This window comes from Melanostigma gelatinosum, assembly GCF_949748355.1.
Source record: "Melanostigma gelatinosum genome assembly, chromosome: 14".
In the NCBI taxonomy this organism is placed as follows: Eukaryota; Metazoa; Chordata; class Actinopteri; order Perciformes; family Zoarcidae; genus Melanostigma; species Melanostigma gelatinosum.
The window spans coordinates 9,668,192-9,686,574 of record NC_136647.1 but is presented as its reverse complement, the minus strand read 5'-3'; the positions used below and the strand labels follow the sequence as shown (position 1 = coordinate 9,686,574).

Genomic DNA, 18,383 nt, shown 5'->3' with positions numbered 1-18,383 from the left:
TATTATAGTTTAATATTTACTGGACAAAAAGCAATTATGAAAAACTGATTCATGTGATACAGACAAAATGCTGTAAACGTCATTATGGTATGGTATGTCACTCTGTGACTAACAATGTTCAATATGGTAGTTACAATATCTAGACTTGCTCGACATATAAAAGGAGTTTTTTAGGATTGCATTTTAGGAAACTGCAGAGACCGATGGAAAAGAAAGAATGAATGAAATCAATGCAACAGAGGCCGATATATGCTGACTTTCGAGTCCCCTAATAGGTCAAGCTCCCACAAAACTGGCTCCATCACCGCCCGACATTTAGAGTTTTTTTCTCTTTGTCTGGCAGACCAGCACATCTTTTTCCTACAAGTAACTATACACCACTGTTAAAAATGTACTCAAACGATGTCACTTTCAACAAAGGCCTTGACCTGACCCTATCACACTTTGCTGTGAATCATTAGTGGCCCTCACCAGGATTGAAATGGCTTAATATTTAGGGTATTTCAAGCTTCATGTGTCCAAATCAGCCTCAGTGAAATATTATCTTTTAATTGGAGACCTAATCTAGACAGCAACAGGTGTAAGGTGCAGCGATAACAATTAAACATTTTATTTTATAATAAATACTGGACATTCAGGCATCACTAACACACCAGAACTACGCAGCGCCCGAGGGAGGATGAGAGAGAGAGAGTAGATAATGATGAAACTGAAGTGTAAGACACATTTTTAAAACACATCATGACCTGCAATGTAATGAAAAATGCACTTTTTTCATGTTAAACGTGTTAACTTGTCTTGTCAGCAAAGTGTGACCCTATACAATTGCTTCATTTATAATTCATTGTGTTTATTTTATCCTAATAGATTCACAACTCCAAAAGCTTAATCACTAGTAGACAGATAAGTACATCACGTTAATTTTAGAAAATGGTGGCCGTGTACTGTTATTTATACCACAACTGTACCTGAAATCCGAATTCATGTCAGTCACTCTTCACCCCCTTCACCTTTCAATTCATTTTTGTCTGTGTTCAATAATGAAGGGCAAATAAAGTGCATTTTCTTTGTGAATCTAAAAAAAAGCAACACACAACACAGGTGTGTACAAAGTATATAATCAAGTGTATTTTCATCTTTATCCACGTTCTGTACATATATTAATAAGATCCATTTCACATGAACACTATACAATAGCAATGAGTGAGGAATGGAATATTTTCTGAACGCTGAGCAGCTCATGTTGAATGGCACTTTCATAAAAAATAACAGGAAATCACAGAGCATGAAGAAGTAAATGTAGACATAATTCAACAGAGAAAATGGCTTTATATTATCAGATCCATTGAGTAACAGATTCAGCACATAAAAAAATGCACAATGCAACAAAAACAAAACCATTTGTTTTTTTCCATCCTTGTGTTTTCTCTGCATAATCTGAACCGTAAATAATGCAAAAACAAAAAGGTATTTGCGGCTATCTGAGGAAAGTGTGCTTTTTGTCTGGATTTAAGTAAAAGGCAATCTAAAAATGTAACGTGTCAAGAGGAGTGGTAACAAGATACATCAAATATCAGAGAAATATCAATACGATTCACAAACCTTCAATTATTCATCTCATAGAATAGTCTTTTAGTAACTGATAGAAAAAAACAATACATGTTTGGCTGCTTTACAAGGTATATCTATGTCTCAAAGATATGTTTACATTTTCTGTGTGCTTCTTAAATGATCCCATAACAGTTTTGAGAACGGAGGAGATCAAGAGTGATCCAGCCTCTGGTGAGGGAGGTTGCTCCAACAAGATAAACCTCAAAGCGAGGTTTCCCCCCAAAGTCTTGTGAAGTTCGGGCGGCAATTTTGATGTCATTGCACTATCGTGCGTGTGTGTGTGTTTGTGTTTGGGGGGGGGGGGGGGGGGGGGGCATCTCACACGTTAATTTTCTTCACACCTGCCCCCCTGTGTACACAATGCTTTTTCAATCTGCTAACCTCTATATGTACATTTACAAGCAATGTTTACAGAGAAATACCTTCACTGGTGTAGACTGACTTGTTCACAATTGTCCCTACTTGGAATACTGGCAGGGAAAACTGACTGTGATATCGCACATAAATAATGTTTATGATCCATCATACGATAAGGTTCACTGCCCGGAGTACATTAAGTGATTCAATATGCCCTTTAGAATGCTGTCTTTTTCTCCCGGAGAGCTAAATATCATGCTTCCTTTATGATACTGCACGAGCAACATAATACCATCTCTTGTGGACAGAGGAAGAGTCACTGGGGAGTTTTAAAAACTACATAACCTAACATGGAGGCTGTAGAAATGATGTCTTATCCAAATATAAGGGCTTTTATTTCGAGTGTAGTCAGACTTACTGCGGTGCTCTCTGCTCAGCTACCATAACATTTCAATAACTGGCCTGTTCTGCTTCATATACCATAATGGGGACATTGAGACTTGAGATAGAGTATTACAAAGAAGTACAAAGAAAACATTTAGGCAAATCTGTCCGGATGTTCTCAGCACGCCCTTCACTGTACCATGCTATATACAAAGCCAAAGTGGGTATGCCTCTGCCTCGCTCGTTGAAGACATACAAATGACACACGAACAAAGAATTGGTGAATGCAGACTGAGTGCACATTGTGACCCAGATAATTAGTCAGATCATGTCTTGTATATGAGGATTTTTTTTCACTAATAGGAGCTGGGCAACCTTGACTTTTGAGAAAAAAATGCAATTGTCGAAAGCAAGCATTGCTTTGTGCAGTTGTTTCTTGTGGCCTGTGAAATTTCTCTGATGGTCGACCCAACAAAATCGGGGAGCGAAACGAAAGCATCCTCTCTCATCCTCTTGTCTCAGTCCACACTTCTGTCATTATCCCTTCTCAGACGTAATATTCTTTGTCTTTGTTCTTTTTGCCCTTTGTGATTGCCTTAGCCACAGAGGCCGTTGCTGTGCTTTTGTCTTTGACCACTGCTCCGTTGCCCTCCACAGTGGAATTGTTGGCAAAATTGTGGCTCTGGTCTGTCTGGTAGGAGCCCTCGTCCCGGTTGCGGTACTTGTACATGGCATAGAGGAGGATAAGAATGCAGAGAGCAGCAGCAGCCACAATACCAACCACCATCCCCGTGGTGCTACTGGACTCCCTGATCACCTCCACGGCACCGGGTTGGCTCTTTTCATCAGAGGCTGTGGGGTTGGCTGTGGGCACATGGGGAAAATTGGGGGGGTAAGTTAGTCCTGGTGTGTTTCGGGAGGAAGGAGGAGCAGGAGGCAGAAGCACCTGGTCACGGGTGTTCATTTTGCCTGCGGGGATGTGGAGCTGGTCTGGGTTGGTGGTGGGAACATAAGGAGGTATGGGACGGGGTTTCTGGGCTCCACCCTCACCAGCAGTGGGAGGTGGAGGAAGGACTGTCCTGTCAGTGACCATTGGGAATTTGTTATTGTAAAAGTCTTCGTCATCTGATTCCGTCATTTCCCCAGAGCCAAAGGCCGAGACCTCCACAGGGTCACCACAGTCCTCCTGGTCCGGGGGGCAGGAAGGGTGAGGAGGGAGTATCAAGGACTCTTTGGTGGTTTCAAGTGGGGATAGGAGGGTTGGGGGAGGAGGGATGACAGGGTAACGGGTGGCGATGGATGGGGGCTCAAGGGAATCCACTGTTATAATAGGCAACACTAATTCACCTCCTAGAAAGGAAACAGAAAAGGTAGGGGATCCTAAATTAGAACAGCATTGACATTTTAACTCCGGCAGCAAAGTTGCGCTCATTAAAAAAAGAGTCAAAATCTGATCATTATGTAGAATATTACTGAGGAATTAAACAAATATTAGCTGGCATATCAGTGATATTATTCATAGTGATCACACATATTACGCCGACTTCTATAATTTAGATTATTTACAACATTTGGCACATGAAGAGAAAAACTAATTAAAACCACCATTCTTGAACGACGTATGCAGTTCTCGATTGAGAATGTGTAATATTGTGAAAAAACAAGACAATACAGCAAGAACATTAAAGAGCTCACATGTAGACACAAACATACAAGATGACCCATGAAAGGCGGCAGCTGAATGAAGAGAATATTATAAACAGAGCAATTAACAAGCAAAAGAACAGCAAATGAATTCTGTAGGCAGGGGTTAAGGGGTGACAAGAGAAATCACAGACAGGTTATTTTATGCAGGAATCAGACGTGTAATATTGTGGCTTACTGAAAGCAAACAGTGTGTCCTGTTTATCAATCACTATTTGGAGCTAGATTCCTCACCAAATAAACCCCTGATATCCTGAGCTATATATATATATATATATTTATTTTCCTGTGTACACAATACTTAGACATTTGCCTTTGATCTGACTCCGAGGTAATAGGGCCACTTGGTTCTCTTGCATCATTATTTGAGTCACATTTAGCAGGGCCAGTCAACAACAAACAATTCTGATAAGGTCATATTAATAATTGAGGCACCCATAATAAGGCAGACTCCTGCCTATAAGTTCCTCAGCTTGTTCGTGTCACAAGCCTGATCTACTGTCTGCTGTGTTCCACTCCTAATGACCGCAGCACACTTCATGAAGATTTTCTTCCATCCAACTTGGTGGGTTACAGACATGCCTTAAAAGCTAATATACAGGATGAGCTGATGCTAGTTATCTCAGCCAGGAGATCATGTATTCAATTGTATGTGTGCGAGCATACGTGTGCATATCTGTGTCTGTCCGTCCACGGATAATCTTTTATACTGCTGCACCCATCAGCCTAATATTTTTGTTCTCCTTTATGACGGTATGCTCCAGGACCTCTCGTGGTTGCAGTGATTCACACTTTTTTTTTTGTATTGACAACTTATTTTATTTACTGTTTCACACTGATATTGATTGACTGCTAACTCACTACTCTTTACCTGGAAGATTTTTGCGCATGAGCCCGTAAGCTTGATTTATGCTCGACTCATCTGCGAGGGTGAAGAGTGTCCGCACAGCCGAAGTGACGTCACACTGTCAGACATGTCCCTTCGTGGGGATCACGTGCGGTGGGTACACGCCTGTCTGAGCAATGAGCAATGCAGATGCGGATGGGCGGAAACCATGTTGTGGACAAAGTTTTTTTTGGAGACACACCTGACACATATCTGCACTCTACTGAGTCCCCTGGAATATGTTACAATTATCCAAATGATGACAGCTGTTTGACAAAACCACTGAATAAATGACAGCGTACATGAAACAGAAAAGGGAGAATTGAAAATAACTATGGCTGCTTGAGGTCAGTGTGTTTTGTCTACAATCCCGGTGGATGAAAGCTGTACTCCCATCTTTTTTTGCCATGGCTGACCCACCTGTTCCTGGTTCACACTCTTCAAGGTCCTCGTCATCACTCGGACACTCGGCCGATGCTACCAAAATATCATCAGAGTTCTGCGGCTGAAAGGAAAATTGAGAAATTGTGTTGTTTTTAACAAATACACATTCAACATTCCCATCATCTAGATTTGTGCTGAGTTCTTCTTTTTGCGAGAGGATATTCTCAGTAGGCTAAATGTTGTGCATGTTTTCATTGAATTCATACCGTTTGGTCTTTGAAAAACTCTTTATAATCATTTTGAAAGAACAAATTTGTATTTGCTAAATCAGTAAACATGTCTAAATTGCATTTTAGGGTGCACAGTGGACTCAGAATACCTGAGCCGAGCGAGAAACATATGGTTCACAAATGGATTACTTAGATATATTGAAAATACAGAGAAGGCAATTTGAGGGAAGCTGGACAAGAGATAATGGAATGAAAAATGCAATCTGTATTTCTTTTTATAGGAGCGGAAAAGAGACTTTTCTTTGAAACCTCAGGACTCCAAATACAACTGCTGAAATCCTTCCAATTTGGCAGGTTTGCAGCATTGGGATTAAATCAAGTCATTTGAAATGCTGGTTGGTAGTGTTCACCACTCTGGATGCAGTCAAATTCAAATGTATTCAATAAAAAGCCTTATTTGCATAGCTGTGCTAGTTCGAAAATATATAGAAGCATGAATGTTATTGTTATTCTAGCACACTTGGAAATAAATAACACATTATGCAAGATCAGATATGTAGGACCAAACCTGCTGTAAGATGACATGCACACAATTATTTCATGGATTTATGTGACATTTTATTCTAATAATTATCACTTATGCCATTTTACATTTGTGCAATGCATTTGACAATTAGGTAAATCTGATTTGAATTACAAATATGAATGTTATCATTGTATCAGAACCTTTTGAGTTTCCAGTGATGCCCATATGCATATCTATAGGTAATAACTGATTGGGACTCCTCTGTGGTGTGCTCATATTTCAAGCTTTACCAGCAACTTCTATCTATCATGATTAAAAAAAGAGAATATCTAACCGCTGCTCAAGTCTTAATAACTTTAAAATCAGAAAAAGAGACCAATTTAAGGATATTTGATATTTTACTTTCAATTAACCATTTTCAATTTTAAAGAAGGAATTAAAGGTCCCTTTTCCAAAGTACATTTTCAATACTATAGAAAAACAGAACATCAATGTAAGTTCTTAAAAATGTATATTTAAAAATGTGCAACAATGGCAGTTTTTTGAAAAACAACACAAAGAAACCGACTTCATTTGAAAACCATTAACCATTGCTATAGTGCTTTCTGTTATTGAAACATTGAATTGAATTAAAATCCTGTTTACCTCATTGAAAAGTGGTGACAACAACCCTCATCCAAGTTATAAACCAATTAACTTCAAACTGTCAATGAATTAGCCTTCCTTTATACTCCCTCTGACCTTTGATATGCTCTCCCTCAAGCTGGGTGATCGCTGCCTACGGGTGGTGGTGGTAGCCATGGTGGTGGTGGTTTCCATGATTGTGGTAGACATATCGGACACCGCCATCGGGGTGGCGGACGTAGTGTCGGTGGTCAACACAGAGAGCGAGTCCCCGACAAGACGCAGGTTCCCCTCCACCTGTACGCTGGCATCATTTTCCGCTGCCAGTTTGAGCACCTGGAGACCGTTGTAGTAGAGCCCTGAAATCTGACCCTGGAAGGGCCGACCCTTATCGTGACCACCAATTTTAATAGCTGCCTGGCTGTTAAAGATGGTCAACTGTCTCCCTAAAACCAGACAGAGTCATAGAGAAAGAAAGAGGTGGAAAAAGGGAAAGAACAGCGGAGTTATACAGGAGAGCACACGAACATAACGTGAACCAGGTGGGTTTGCTCATTACAACACTGATACTTAGTCATTTATTTAAAACTTAGTTAGATGTTAACTTTAAAAGGGGGTTAGTTAGCAGCTTTGTGGTTTTAAACTTTACACATGCAGGTTACAACCAGGGTTATGTATTTAGGTGTCTATTTAAGTGTTTTGATAGGACAGAGTCATTTAGAATCATGAGTCTAGTTCGCAAACTGTCAGTAGGTGTGGTAGAAAATTACTGAAATGTATATGGAAAATTGTTGAATCACTGTTAATTCATCTGTTGAATAACTCCAAAGGGGCATTGCAATCTTTGACATTAAAGAAGGTTCAGACTATCTAGTCGTAAAGAAGAGAAGAATGAATCAGACCTTGGGGTGACTAAATTTCTTCAGATATGCTTGTTGGGAACTCGTTCTGACTGGATTTTGGTTTCCTTAAGAGAGACAAGATAGCTAAGAAGACGCCTCTCTTTATAACCTTGTTCTCATGGAAGCTTGGGTATAACTAAGCTAGTAGGGAGGGGGCTTAGCAAGCTGTTTCCTGGTACCAGTACTGAAATAAACACATTCATTTAAGACAAAACAGAGACTGACCCGAGAGGGTTTCTTCATTCATCAGTAGGGAAAAAAGAGCAGATGTTTTTCGAGGATATTTATTTATCTCTTAACTCCAGAACAGATGGTGCAGGGATGCAAATCTAATGGCTGCTTTTTGAAGAGATGGGCAAATTATCAAAATGTCTGTCTTACTATACTTCAGACTCAATGACAATAAAAGCTGAACACCCCTCCCTTCACTGACTTAATCAGCCATCGGGCGCCCCCTTGTCCAATGGCTTCACCTTCCTGAAAGGGGCAATGATATCTCTAACAGCATCATTGTCAGCAGCCTCACTGATAAGCAGTGTTACATCAGAGGACTGCAGTAATGGGCCTATCTCTGAAGAATACTTATGAGCAAAGTTATTGGCTGCAAACAGTGATCTACTTTAACAGCCCGTCAGGTCTGTTTTATTGCAGCAAAAAAAAATAAAAAATTCAACTTGGCACGCTGACGTGGTCGTTGTAATACGACGTAGGTAAGGCAATACAAGGTTGCAGGGAACAAGAAAGGGGAAATAAATGTGATCATATCTAGGAGTTATGTTTTAAAATATTCAGTTTAGGAGTAATGAGTCATCTTATGTCACATGTTAGTTTTACTGGTGTAAATGTAAATGTTGCACAGCATTTAAATGATATTTATGCAGAATAGTTACACACAGGATCTAATTACACACAGTGGTTAAGAGGGACGATAGAGGGTTAGACAAGGGTTATGTGTTTTTAGTTATTGGTTTAAAATCTTTGTTAAGGTGCAGCTTTTCCACAAGGTGTAAGGATGACAAAGAATAAAAGGCAAGCATGATATACCCCTTTGCTTTGACACTTATTTTCACTTGAAGCTATATTGTGCTCATCAAAATTCACAGCCAATAGAAAGTCAAATTAAAACGGATGTATACAAGTGGGTAACTTGATCCTTGTCAACCTTGTCTTCTGGCACTGCACCTCCTCAAGGGGAAAGGCTATTTAGTAGTTGTTTCAAGGATTAATTAATTCATCAATTAATTTTTACCTTTATCGAGTAGCCACTCGTCAACTACCCGACCAAGTCTGTATGGGATTCTTTGTCTGGCAATAGCCAGTCGCTCATTATCATAGTGTCCTTCAAAGAATTTGGAGAGACAGATTGAAGGTTAAAGTCTGCAAGCTGAAAGATCACATGGTTAGAAACATTAGCAGGTTTAACAAGTTATCAATTTAACCCAGATGTGAGTTAAACCAAACTTGTGCTTCACTGAGTGTTATCTAGTTATTATGAGTCACAGCGTTAATACTAATTAGAGTAACGTTTAGGCTATTTACAATGTGCTACACTAGTTAGAGTTATTTAGCTGTTTTTTAAACAAATCTTAAGTAAATACCAGTTACAGTCAAATATAAACTTATTTTATGTACTGTAAAAAAAGAGGTTAATTCAGGTAAACAAAGCATTAAGAAAATCAACAAAGACAGGAAACAGTTATTGCATTTAGACAGTGATACAGTTACAGCAGAAACAGATATTATATTTATATATATATAGTCATTATAGAGGGCCAAAGTCTTACCCCACTTCTGTTCCACAATATATTTTATAATATACGACGTGATATAAAATGTGTTTTTACTGCAGTTCCCATGAGATATTGACAGCAGGTCTATGTCATGGGAGTTGTAGCTGTTGAATGTTAAACAAAGATAGTCTTCATACAAGACTTCTAGACTAATCCAGGAGTGGATACACATTCAGCTTTAACACCAATACCTTATTTCAGTATTTGGAAAGATATTGCTTTTTTTTTTCATGCAAAACTACATTGTGGAATCCGGGCTAATGACACAAGACTTCAGCTCTCTATTTAACACATGCAAACACAGAAGAGCAATTCATCGAATGGAAACTACTGCAGGAAATATACTGTTTGATACAAACGTTAACACGATGAATTGCCCAGTTAATATTAGTCCCTTGAATACTTTTCATTCAATCTTGTACTGGTCTAGCACTGAAGAGGTTCTGTCATTCATCAGCCACAAGGTTCTGACTTCACTGGTAAATTCTTGTTGACACTATTCCTGAATGATTGCTTATGTATTACTATGCATTAGCTGTTTTTTATTACTGTATTTTTTGTGTATATTGTCAGATTATTATTATTATGCCTTGTCCTATATAGAGTTTATAAAAAAAAAACTGGTTATCTTACAGCCCACATATGAATGCAAATGTATGAAGAATAAATAAATAAATAACTGGAGTCAACCATGTTGTTGGACAATGAATGGATTCGGATTACAGTGCAACATGGAAAAGCAGGCAGAGTACGTGACGATTAAAGTGTCATGTTTTTACTGTAAGCTTCAATGTAGTGAAGGTTTTAAAGAAGTGACGCATTTATTGAGCCTTTAGAGAGCTGAAAGCAGTGTCCCCTATGTTTTTGCCTTACATAAATGTTAAAACAATGTGCAGATCATAAACCAGTTATGTGTCCTTTTACTTTTGTGACACTCCCTTTACAGCACAAGTACCTGTGTTTATGATTGCTGCTATGTGCGTCATTCATTTCCCATTAGAAATCTTTCATAAACCACTGATTGCTGAGTGGGAGCTTGACATGGAATCAATAGACCACACGCATGGCCAGCACCAATACACAATTGTTGATTCATGTTCAACTGTGACATGTGCGTCTGTGCTTTGAGCACCAGCTGGAGGCAGAGAGGGGACTTGGTTTCCTCCCGCTATGCCAGCTGGTGCACCTGTTCTAAATAAGATGAATTGGTTGATTGGTTCAGAGCAGGTTAAAGCACAGCCGGTCACAATAACATTTTGTATGTGGTTTGTTTTGGTCTATGTGTATATGCTGTATGAGTGGACAATGGTGGGTGAGCTTTAAACCTTTTGGACAGTGGGAATCTGTGTGCGCAGGATGCATCTCCTGCTTGTCATCATTTTGTATGTTTGCCTTTGAGCTTCTGCGGATCTAGTCAACGTAGGATGCATATTAGATGCCATGCATTGAATTTATTTGAGTTTTCCAACAGCTGTAGGCCAGAATAAAATGCATCAATATAATTTCCAAATATGGAATTGATAATTTTGTTGCGGAGGACACGATGACACCTGAAATATATACCAAGATAACACTTTTAGCCTCCTTTTTATGAATGCATTTATGTGTGTGCATGGCATTTTAAGTAATAGAATCGGACAGTTACCTGCGCATCAAACATAACACAACACTGAAATATATAACACTAATATGACTTGGTCATTGTAGAGCTGAGCCCGATAAGAAAACAGTATAAATGCAGCCAAATCCATCAGTCTGTTCATGTGAAACAGACATCATAGAGAGATCCCCTTGATAGAGTTCACCAGATGGATGTAGATTCAAGCACTTTCAAGACAGAATTGTTATTGTCAACAAGAATTTATCAGCTGAGTGAATAGCAACATATTTATATATAAAACTGTCTCTTTAGGCCTGGACCAGTGGTTGGTGGATTAACAACAAATATATGAATATTATTTTAGACTTATATCGAATTTGAACCACCTAAGTATTACATCTGTTGTAAATAGATGCCGCTTGGGCCGTACTCTGTATTTTTCTCATCAACTGCATGTTTTCCCACCTGTCGGCCCAACTGGCTGCCAGAAGGAGAGTGGCTGATGAAATTCCTTCATTGCTAGATATACTTAACTGGGCAGCTTGAGACAAATGTATTAATTGTGTTGTTTGTGCAACATAGCATGTCTAATAATAGCTGTGGCAACTTCATAGATAGCTTATAGAGCGATGGGTAAATTGCCAATATATATATATATATATATATATATATACACAGTATTTTCTGTGGCAAACAGTAGATTTCACAAGTGCTCATTTAAGGATTTACGTTTCATAGGCAGACATGCAATCCTCTCTCACTAATGCAAATGCTCCATGCCATCTCTCTCTGTCTCATATAACCACATAGTCTGTCCCATAGGTCCATTACCTGGTGGATAGCGCTCAATGACTGGATGGTTGTCCACCTGGAGAGTGGCATTGCCACCGCTGCGTGTGAAGCGCACTACGTGGTACTTGCCGTCATTTACCATGACAGCAGGCTCATCGATGGCGATGTCATCTGTGCCCACGTTGAAGATGACACCAATTTTTCCTTGATCCTGCAGGTAAAAAAAAAGGAATGTGACATGTTTAACAAATATTTCACATCATTTTAACTGAAAATGTGCACACTACAAAGTGTCTCTCTACTCAATGGGTTGTCGAGCCAGACACCTTGTTTAAGTGGCAAAAGCCCATCTCTGGCGACATGGACAGTCTGTTTAATTCTTTCTTTAGGGTTCAGCATCGTTCTCCCTCAGCAGGCAGCTGTGGATCACTCTTGGCAGAATCCTTCTGCTTCCCTGTTGGTTGACCAACTCCCTGTCAGCCTCTCCCTGCTCCTGCCAACCTCCCTCAAAGATCAAAGATGCTTCTCACCCTTTGGGTGACACTAATACGAAACATTGGAAACAAACTGTGTGGGGTCGCTGTGCTTCTCTGGCCTTTGTACTTTCGCTGCCTTGCAGTCTCTCTAAATACAACACAAGGTCAAAGTGCTAATGTGTGGAGACATTGTGAGAAACAGCAAATACATCGGCAGGAGTACACATAGCACATTGCACTTTAACTCTGCTGACTATAAACCGTTGGACTGCAATAACCTTTGTAACTAAGATGGAAATACAAATAATATAAAAAATCCTACAAAGTGGGAGGAGGCTCATCATTACAGTCGGACACGGAACACATTTTCTCAGTCTGAAGGTTAGGTGCAACAGTAAAGGTTGACATATCACATTGTAATTGATTGTGGTGATGGAGTGCCCGTACGGTATGTCTCAAATGCACAATATCATATTGTGCACATAGTTAAAACTGCATTACTGTTACACAATGCTAATAATAAGTGACCTTCAGGCTGTGTAGCTACCCTCATTCATTCAGCTGTGTAGCATCAAGGGCCAAGAGTCTGCAGGTTTTTATTTTAACCTCTCCTTCGGCAGCTGGTTGCACTATATCACACCTTCAGGCAGAGAGACGAGAGGAAGCAAACAGTGGAATTGGCTGGTATCGTGTTTTATTGGAATGAAATCCTGCACACTGCTGGTCCTGCATGGCACACGGTTTACACAATATTCACTCGCTTTATAAACACAAATATCTCCCACAGTCATATTTGGATTCCCTGGTCAGAACCGACTTCCACAGCACATTTTTAAGTTTAGTTCGGTTTATTTGAGAGGGAAAGGGACAAAGTAAATGAATAAACACACATGGTAAAAGAAACATCAGTAGTCCCTGGACAAGGTGTTACAAATCAGAGCAATATATATATATATATATCTGTATATATAGGCAGCGATGGAAGTGCTTTGATTTTATATCTAGTGATTTGAGTAGTTTCAGTGTACTTTGGCCTGTGACCAGCTAGCTAAACAGTTGAGTGAGAATCATAGAATGTAGAAACAGAGAGATCTGTGAAGCCTCTGGAGACATTGTGATTTCTGATGAATCGGAAATTTGCTAAATTGAACTGGACCCTTTTATAGTTGTTGTTTTTTTAACATGTGACTTGAAGGAGAGGTTAGAGTCAATTAACACGCAAAGATATTTGAATTCCCTCACAACCTGGAACTCTAACCTGCTATGAGTATGTCAGGGTACTAGGACTATTGCTTTAAGCGATTGTTGGCTTTCTTCTCATACTTTAAATATTGTATTATTGACTGAAAGACCAGAAATTGAAATATGTAGACAGAATTTTCTTAACTTGATGATGGCTGCTATTGTGGGATGTAAAAGCTGCCTCAGAGCTTTGCTCTCATATGTAAAATACTTCTAGAAACCTTTTGAATTTGATATAATTATTCCGACACAGTTGGTGTTGAAGACAGAAGTGTGGGCTGTGCTCATAGACCTTGAAGGTGCCATTAATAACATCATGTTAAGCTTGAGAAATCAACTTATTTCACATAACGGAGCTCTATCTCCAAACAGCCGTCGTATTGAAGGTCAGGAACAGGTCGATGGCTCTTTGGATTCTCTCTCTGTCTTCTGTAATCACTTGAAAGCTGCCATGAACCCAGGAGAAGGCAATGTGTGACTAATGTATGGCACGTGAAGTACAGCTGGATAATCAAAATCACACAAGCCAAAAAGAAGTTAAAACCCCTTCATGACAAATGTCTACCCACTCACAGTTACTCACAATGAAACAGGGAGATAATTAAAGTCAGAATAACTGTAGGGTAGTGGGAATCAGCAGTCATACTATATTATAGAAATGTATGTTGAGAAACCATGACCCTTTTTTACATACATAATATTTATATTCCTTTAATTGTCTGTAAGAAATCTCTCTTACGTTCCTTGCTTACTTATATTCTACACATTAGTTTGTTTATGGTTTAATCACACTCCCCAAGAAGCGAACCGATGAGTATTCATTAGGAAACTACAGGGTAGTGCGGCCTCAGGTCAAATTCAGCCCATGGCCTCTGGACAACCATTAACATCTCCAGGGCCAGAACACTCTTCAACAAAAGAATTACTTCGATTCTGCTTACCCAAGTCTTTCTGCATGATTACAAAACAGCCCCAAAGCACCTTTTTGACAGCTGGCAAAGCAACACTGCTGCAGCCCAGCTTCAGTAAACAAGAGCTTGGCCGATCCAACTCACTTTTTTCTTAATGCCCATGTGTTTGGGTTCAAAGCTAGTCAGGCATATCCTCATGAAAAGCCACGCGACCGTAGTTGACATCAGCTCTAATGGAGAAAGCGTTTCCTTGGAGTATACCCTGTTTCCACTGCTTTCAGTCTGGGATCTCAGTTCTCATCATAGCTACAGCCTCCTCTTTCATATTGGAGCAAAAGGACTGATTATTGAAAGGATATATTATTATCAGGATTCAATTTTGTTGAGATGAAAAAGCATGATGTCATTGGCAATTATTCTATTATGCGTCACCACTGCCACCTGATGCATTTTTAAACAGAGCATAGATTAGATAGATCATGATTATTTGAAGAAGACAAGCATATCGCTCTGTCTCAGTTTGTTACCAGCCAAATGTCTTTCTCTGCATTGGCTGTACTCGACTCTTCACTGGAGCATTTTCTTCAGAAGCAGGTGGGAGGTTTTGCATCGATAGTGTTGGGAATTCAGAGACTTCTTATCTTTCCTTTTCCCATATGATAAAGTACCTCTTCATTCATTACCTGTGTTGATCACACCTGGTTTTATTATTCGTAACTATTGTCGTCATGTGTATTTAAGCATGTTTATGCACGAGTGTATGGATGATCTATGTTCTATGGGTTCATGTGGATTGTGACGCTGGTGATTGTACTGTACGATGCAGCGGCTTGGAGCCCAGGACAAATTTCCCTGCGGGACAAAAAAGTATATCTTACCTTATCTTGTCATACTCAGCATGAAATAACATCAAATCAAACTAATAAATAATAAACAATTGAGTGCTTTTTTTTAAACCTTATCAGGAAACAAGCTACGATGCCTTTCTTTATTTTCTTACTGGATGGAAATAACAGCTTGTGATGAATAATTAAAAAAAATTCAAACTGCTCCATGCTCCATGCACTATAATGTGAGTTGTTTTCATATTTCCCAAGTGATCAAAGGCACCTATTTTCTCAGAAATGAGTTCTATCTGAAAATACCTAGTCAGTAATGTAAAATGTATTTCAGCTCTGCTGTGATTGCAATCACAAAATGAATATTATTTTATAGTTATAACAACCACAGCACGCAGTCTTGTACCTGACTTATCTAACCCTGAATTTGAAATGAGGAATCCAGATGTGTGTGGAGCACATACAGAAGGCAGGTCGAGGTCTGCCTTTGAAACGACTCTCCTGAAATACACCCCGTAGCACATTGGGTAGAGCGTGTACCATTAAGGCCGCAGCAGCCTGGGTTCAAGTACAGCCCAGGGCCCTTTGCTGCGTGTCATCCTCTCTCTCCCCTGCCTGTCCTGTCTGTCTCTCTCATTAAACCCCAAAAAAAGGCATAAAAAAAGGCAAAAATTCAACCTACTATAATCAATGAGGTCCAACAAAACCGCATCAGCTTCCTGACTAACTTCATCAAATGTTTCACTGTAGTTTGAAGCTCTGCTGTGGAACACTGCTTCTTCTAATTGTCAACATTTTGCACAATTAACCCTCTGTTCTCATTTTAGCTTAGAGGTTAAGTGACTCGTTAAAAACACGAACATTTGAAAGTAGCATTATTCTCCTTAATGTTCTCTCTGCTGAATATCGTTGGTTTCTTTTGTACAGAGTAATTCATCTCTGAAGCTTGTGTATGAACCATCCACAAATTCATAGTTTCCATTAACCATGTGACCCTTTTAATACAGCAATCTCCAATACAAATAAGTGATGTTTATTCTTTTTGCTTTTTCAATGAAGAACTATAAGCACTGCCAAACAGAACATCATCTTTTTTTAAATGATCTACCTAGTAGGTCGACTCAGTTTTTTCTCAATCGCTCTAACGATCAAAAAGAGCATCTATTAAACACAATATAATGGCGTGTAGTGTAGTTTGCTGAGGAATAGTTTTGACCCGTTAATAACATGATTTACCCTGTTTTAAGACTCTCATATTTCTCATATTGTTGTTTTGAATGGAAGGCTAGATATCCCAGGAAGATTATAAGACGTGAATTCTGTTCCAAGCCACTTCATCTGAAAGCCCCAAGTCCCTGACGCATTTAAAACTCATGTATCATTTGTCTCCTTTACTATTTTCAACTCTCCCAGTGTTGTTTTGACCAGTACAACCCGCTGCTTCTTTTTTTACAGTCAACCTCTACTTCAATGGGCAACACGTATCAAGGCTGAGACATTACCGCTGCGGCCCAGGTTCACTTCCAGCCTGGGCCCTTTACTGTATGTCACCCCCCCCCCCCCCCCCCCCTCTCTCCCCTGCCTTTCCTGTTTCTGTTCAAGCTACCACTATCAAATAAAAAGCAGAAATACCGAAACCAACAGAGGCAACCTCAGCGCCCTCTGAACTCTTTCGATTCCCCTCCGCTGAGCAGTAATACGTGTCAAAGTAAGCAATCTGTCAGGGTGCAAGGACTTGGCAGATGCTGGAAAAAAAAATCTTTTCAGCTGGCTTCGCACGCAGGGAGCAGTCTTTGCATTTACTAGCGACAGTCCAAGACTGGCGAGGTTAGTTTCACACTTTTAAAACCGGAAATTCAATTTAAATGACACAGTTTGAAAAACATCCAGGGGATGATATTTGTACCAAGCATGTCTGGTAACTGATAAGTGCAGCAAGACTTTCAAACCAGGCGGAAATGTGTTACAAAGTATGTCTCAGCTTCCATTTTTATTTTATATTAGTGTCCATATTATACTACCGCAGCTTCCCTCTTTTGAAGGCCCCACGGTGGCCATAATGAACTGAATATAAGTTAATATCAAAATATGAACTGGATGGGACTGGAAGACTATAAATGATGAGAGTGATGTCACCTTTTATTCATTCAAATGATTTATTTGAATAACAATCCGAACCATCACAAGAACAGCAACAGGCAATGTGCTGTGGAAAGCAATGAGGGGAATGACGAAGAGATGGTTTGAGTTTTCTATTTTCATATTTTTGGATTAGGACTGTGATTTTATGAAGCTTTCGTTCGGTGGTTACAACTAACTAACTGTGCTTTGACAACAGGTGTGATTTTAATTATTACACTGGACGCAGACATTTGGTCTTCATCTTTGCACATCTGTCCATGTGGCTAAATGCTAAAAAAGGCTGATTTCCCTCTAGGAAAGACACAGTTGCTGGCAGCTGCTGAGAAGTCAATTGGCTCCGCCGAAAGACACACGTGTATAACACAAGAAAAACATCTCTTAGTCTACTGACTCGTGCTTTATTGTACATCTCATGTTTTTTGTTTCGATATGATCTTAATGTTTGGACTCCTACCAGCTGTGACAAATGCTGTGCCAAGTTAGAATAACGCCACATTCAAGAACAATTTAAAAATAGATCATAAGAGGTTTCTTCAAATGTATTTATTTTTTATTTGATTAAATCAAGTTTGTAGCATCAGTACTTTATCACAATACCTTTTTTGTGCTTACAACATGAATGCCACTGAAAATGCTGGTACGTCTACATTCAGTTGTTTTAGCCCATATTCCTACAGAGCCATCTAAATATCGAAACTGAAGAAATGTATTTTCTTTTGTGCGAGTTCCAATGTTAGTCACCGGCCGCTTACTTCCAAACACTGTAGCATACTGCTCATTAGTGTTGCTCACTGATTTGCTCGGGCATTTGTGGACAATGGCAGGAAATGATGGAAACGTTTGGTGTTTGCAGACAGAGCAGACGAGTTTCCACTGCTCCAGTTCGCTGCCCACTTCACATTGTCCTGATTTTCTGGAGATCGAAGGATGTCGTGTTGTTGTTTTTGTGTTTTTGACAATGCTTTTATAATCATAAATATAAC

The 18,383-nt window shown here is 39.5% G+C and overlaps 1 protein-coding gene across 1 annotated transcript in view; it reads right to left on the bottom strand.

Annotated features, from left to right (window-relative positions):
- Nucleotides 1–1,502: 1,502 nt before the first annotated feature.
- Nucleotides 1,503–18,383, bottom strand: part of LOC306787889 (neurexin-2-like) — a gene marked incomplete at its 5' end in the record, with an annotated part of 88,810 nt that continues 71,929 nt past the window's right edge. The window contains 5 exons of the mRNA XM_079283199.1: nt 1,503–3,702; nt 5,363–5,447; nt 6,824–7,152; nt 8,858–8,947; nt 11,830–12,001. Of these exons, the coding sequence (XP_079139325.1) occupies nt 2,900–3,702; nt 5,363–5,447; nt 6,824–7,152; nt 8,858–8,947; nt 11,830–12,001 (1,479 nt within the window). The 3' untranslated portion in view covers nt 1,503–2,899. The remainder of the gene's footprint in view (nt 3,703–5,362; nt 5,448–6,823; nt 7,153–8,857; nt 8,948–11,829; nt 12,002–18,383) is intronic.